Genomic DNA, 1,822 nt, shown 5'->3' with positions numbered 1-1,822 from the left:
GACACAAATATTAATTAAGGACAGAGAAAGTTAAATTTCTTTGTGTCATATGAAAAGACAGCATAACAGTTGTAAAAGTTCCAAAAGTCTTCCCAGATTGGAGTTTTCCCAGGAACCCCTGTACTGTTATTATCATGTAGTTTGTTAAGCACTCGTTCATACTAAGCTGTCTTAGTCATTATGTTGAGCCTGAACTTTCCCTTTGTAATATTTGGCATAAGCACATTGTCTCCCAACAAACAACTTTGGTGATAATGGTATTGTTGTTTCACGCCATCTAGTATAAAAGTACCTCTGTCCTTTTGACATTTCCAACAGACATCATTAAGTGTCAAAACCATTGTGTTAAGTCTAAGAGGTGTCAGATGAAACCTGTGAATTGTCCTCTAGCTTGTCCTGCAAATGTACTGTACCTGTGTTTGACAAAATTCTTTTCCACTCTTTATCCCCTATTATAATAGCCATATCCTTTTCCCATATTTTCTTTAAGTTGATGCAATCACTGCTGAGCAAATGGTTGGTCATCCTATAAAATACAGAAGTTTTAGAAAGTATAAGACATTTAGAAAGTCTGTGACAATCTTCCAATGAAAAGAATCAGTCAAAAAGGAGATTAAAGTTTTTATTGGTAAAATTGGTTGCTTGCTGTATGCAAGGGCTACACGAACAGGACTGGCTGGATTTTTTTTTCTTATCGGCTACATCAGTCTTCTCTTGTGGTGGATGTCCAACAAGTTTGTTTAAAGTCTGCAACTCCTGAACTCCTATTAAAACATTTGAGATTTGCCTAAACACCATTCAGCTACTCAATTTCCAACTGTTTGAAGGTTGAGAGGTGGGCTTGAGCTTGACGGTCAGCTGCTGCTTACCTGACTGATGATGTGAAGTTCTATTTTCTGCTGAGGGAATATTTACGGCTCATGAGGAAGTGTTTTTGTACAGCTCTGGAGTCTGTTGTGTCAGTGTGTGTCTCGTGCACAGTAATAAACAGCCGTGTCTTCAGCTTTCAGACTCTTCACTTCTAGGTTCAGCATGTTTTTATTGGTGTCTTTAGTGATGGAGAACTGGCCCTGCAGAGACTGAGCGAAATATGTGCTAGTGCCACCATCTATGCTTCCGATCCACTCCAGTCCTTGTCCTGGTTTTTGACGGACCCAGTTCATGTAGTAGCTGCTCATTGAGAATCCGGAGACAGTACAGGACAGAGTGACTGACTCTCCAGGTCTCTTCACCACAGCAGGAGAGGAGGTCAGGGACTGTCCATAAGAATCTGTAAAAAACGAGTAGACCTAGTTAATGTGATGTTTATGTCAGAATAGATGATTTTCCTGTAAATTATTTTAGGAAAAAGAACAGAAAAGAACTTACATGAAATAAGTACAAATAAAATACAATATCCCAAAACCATCCTTGTTCAAGTCCTGTTTTAACCAGATTTAAAGTGTATGTGAGTGTTAACTATTACAGAGCTCACTGTAAACTATAACAGCCAACAACATACAGTTTATACTCGAGTCTATTTGAATAGGGAGGGTCCATGTGCACTATGGATGTATTAAATCCACAACCACAGATTGCTCAGTGTATGGATGAACGGGTGATTATAAAGTTTTATGTAGAACTTTATTACAGCATGCTTCAATATCAGAAAGGGTTCCTGGTAAAACCAATTAAGACTTTCAGGACCATTTAATAAACCCTAAACTTTAATACATTTAACGCAAATGTAGATGAGTGGCAATCTACAAAAATGTATTCACTCCTAAATTAAAAGAAAAAAAAAATAAGTGGTAAGCTTTTACAAGTTTATTGTATAAAATAT

At 37.4% G+C, this 1,822-nt stretch overlaps 1 gene segment (V, D, J or C); it reads right to left on the bottom strand.

Moving 5' to 3' along the window:
* Positions 1-959: 959 nt before the first annotated feature.
* LOC128544295 (Ig heavy chain V region 914-like) lies at positions 960-1,463 on the bottom strand. The segment is given in 2 exon segments: positions 960-1,270; positions 1,369-1,463. Coding segments are annotated over 2 exon segments (351 nt in total).
* Between the last annotated feature and the right edge of the window lie 359 nt (positions 1,464-1,822).

The sequence above is a fragment of the Clarias gariepinus genome, chromosome 16 (genome assembly GCF_024256425.1).
Source record: "Clarias gariepinus isolate MV-2021 ecotype Netherlands chromosome 16, CGAR_prim_01v2, whole genome shotgun sequence".
NCBI lineage: Eukaryota > Metazoa > Chordata > Actinopteri > Siluriformes > Clariidae > Clarias > Clarias gariepinus.
This window is presented reverse-complemented; position numbering and strand designations above follow the sequence as displayed.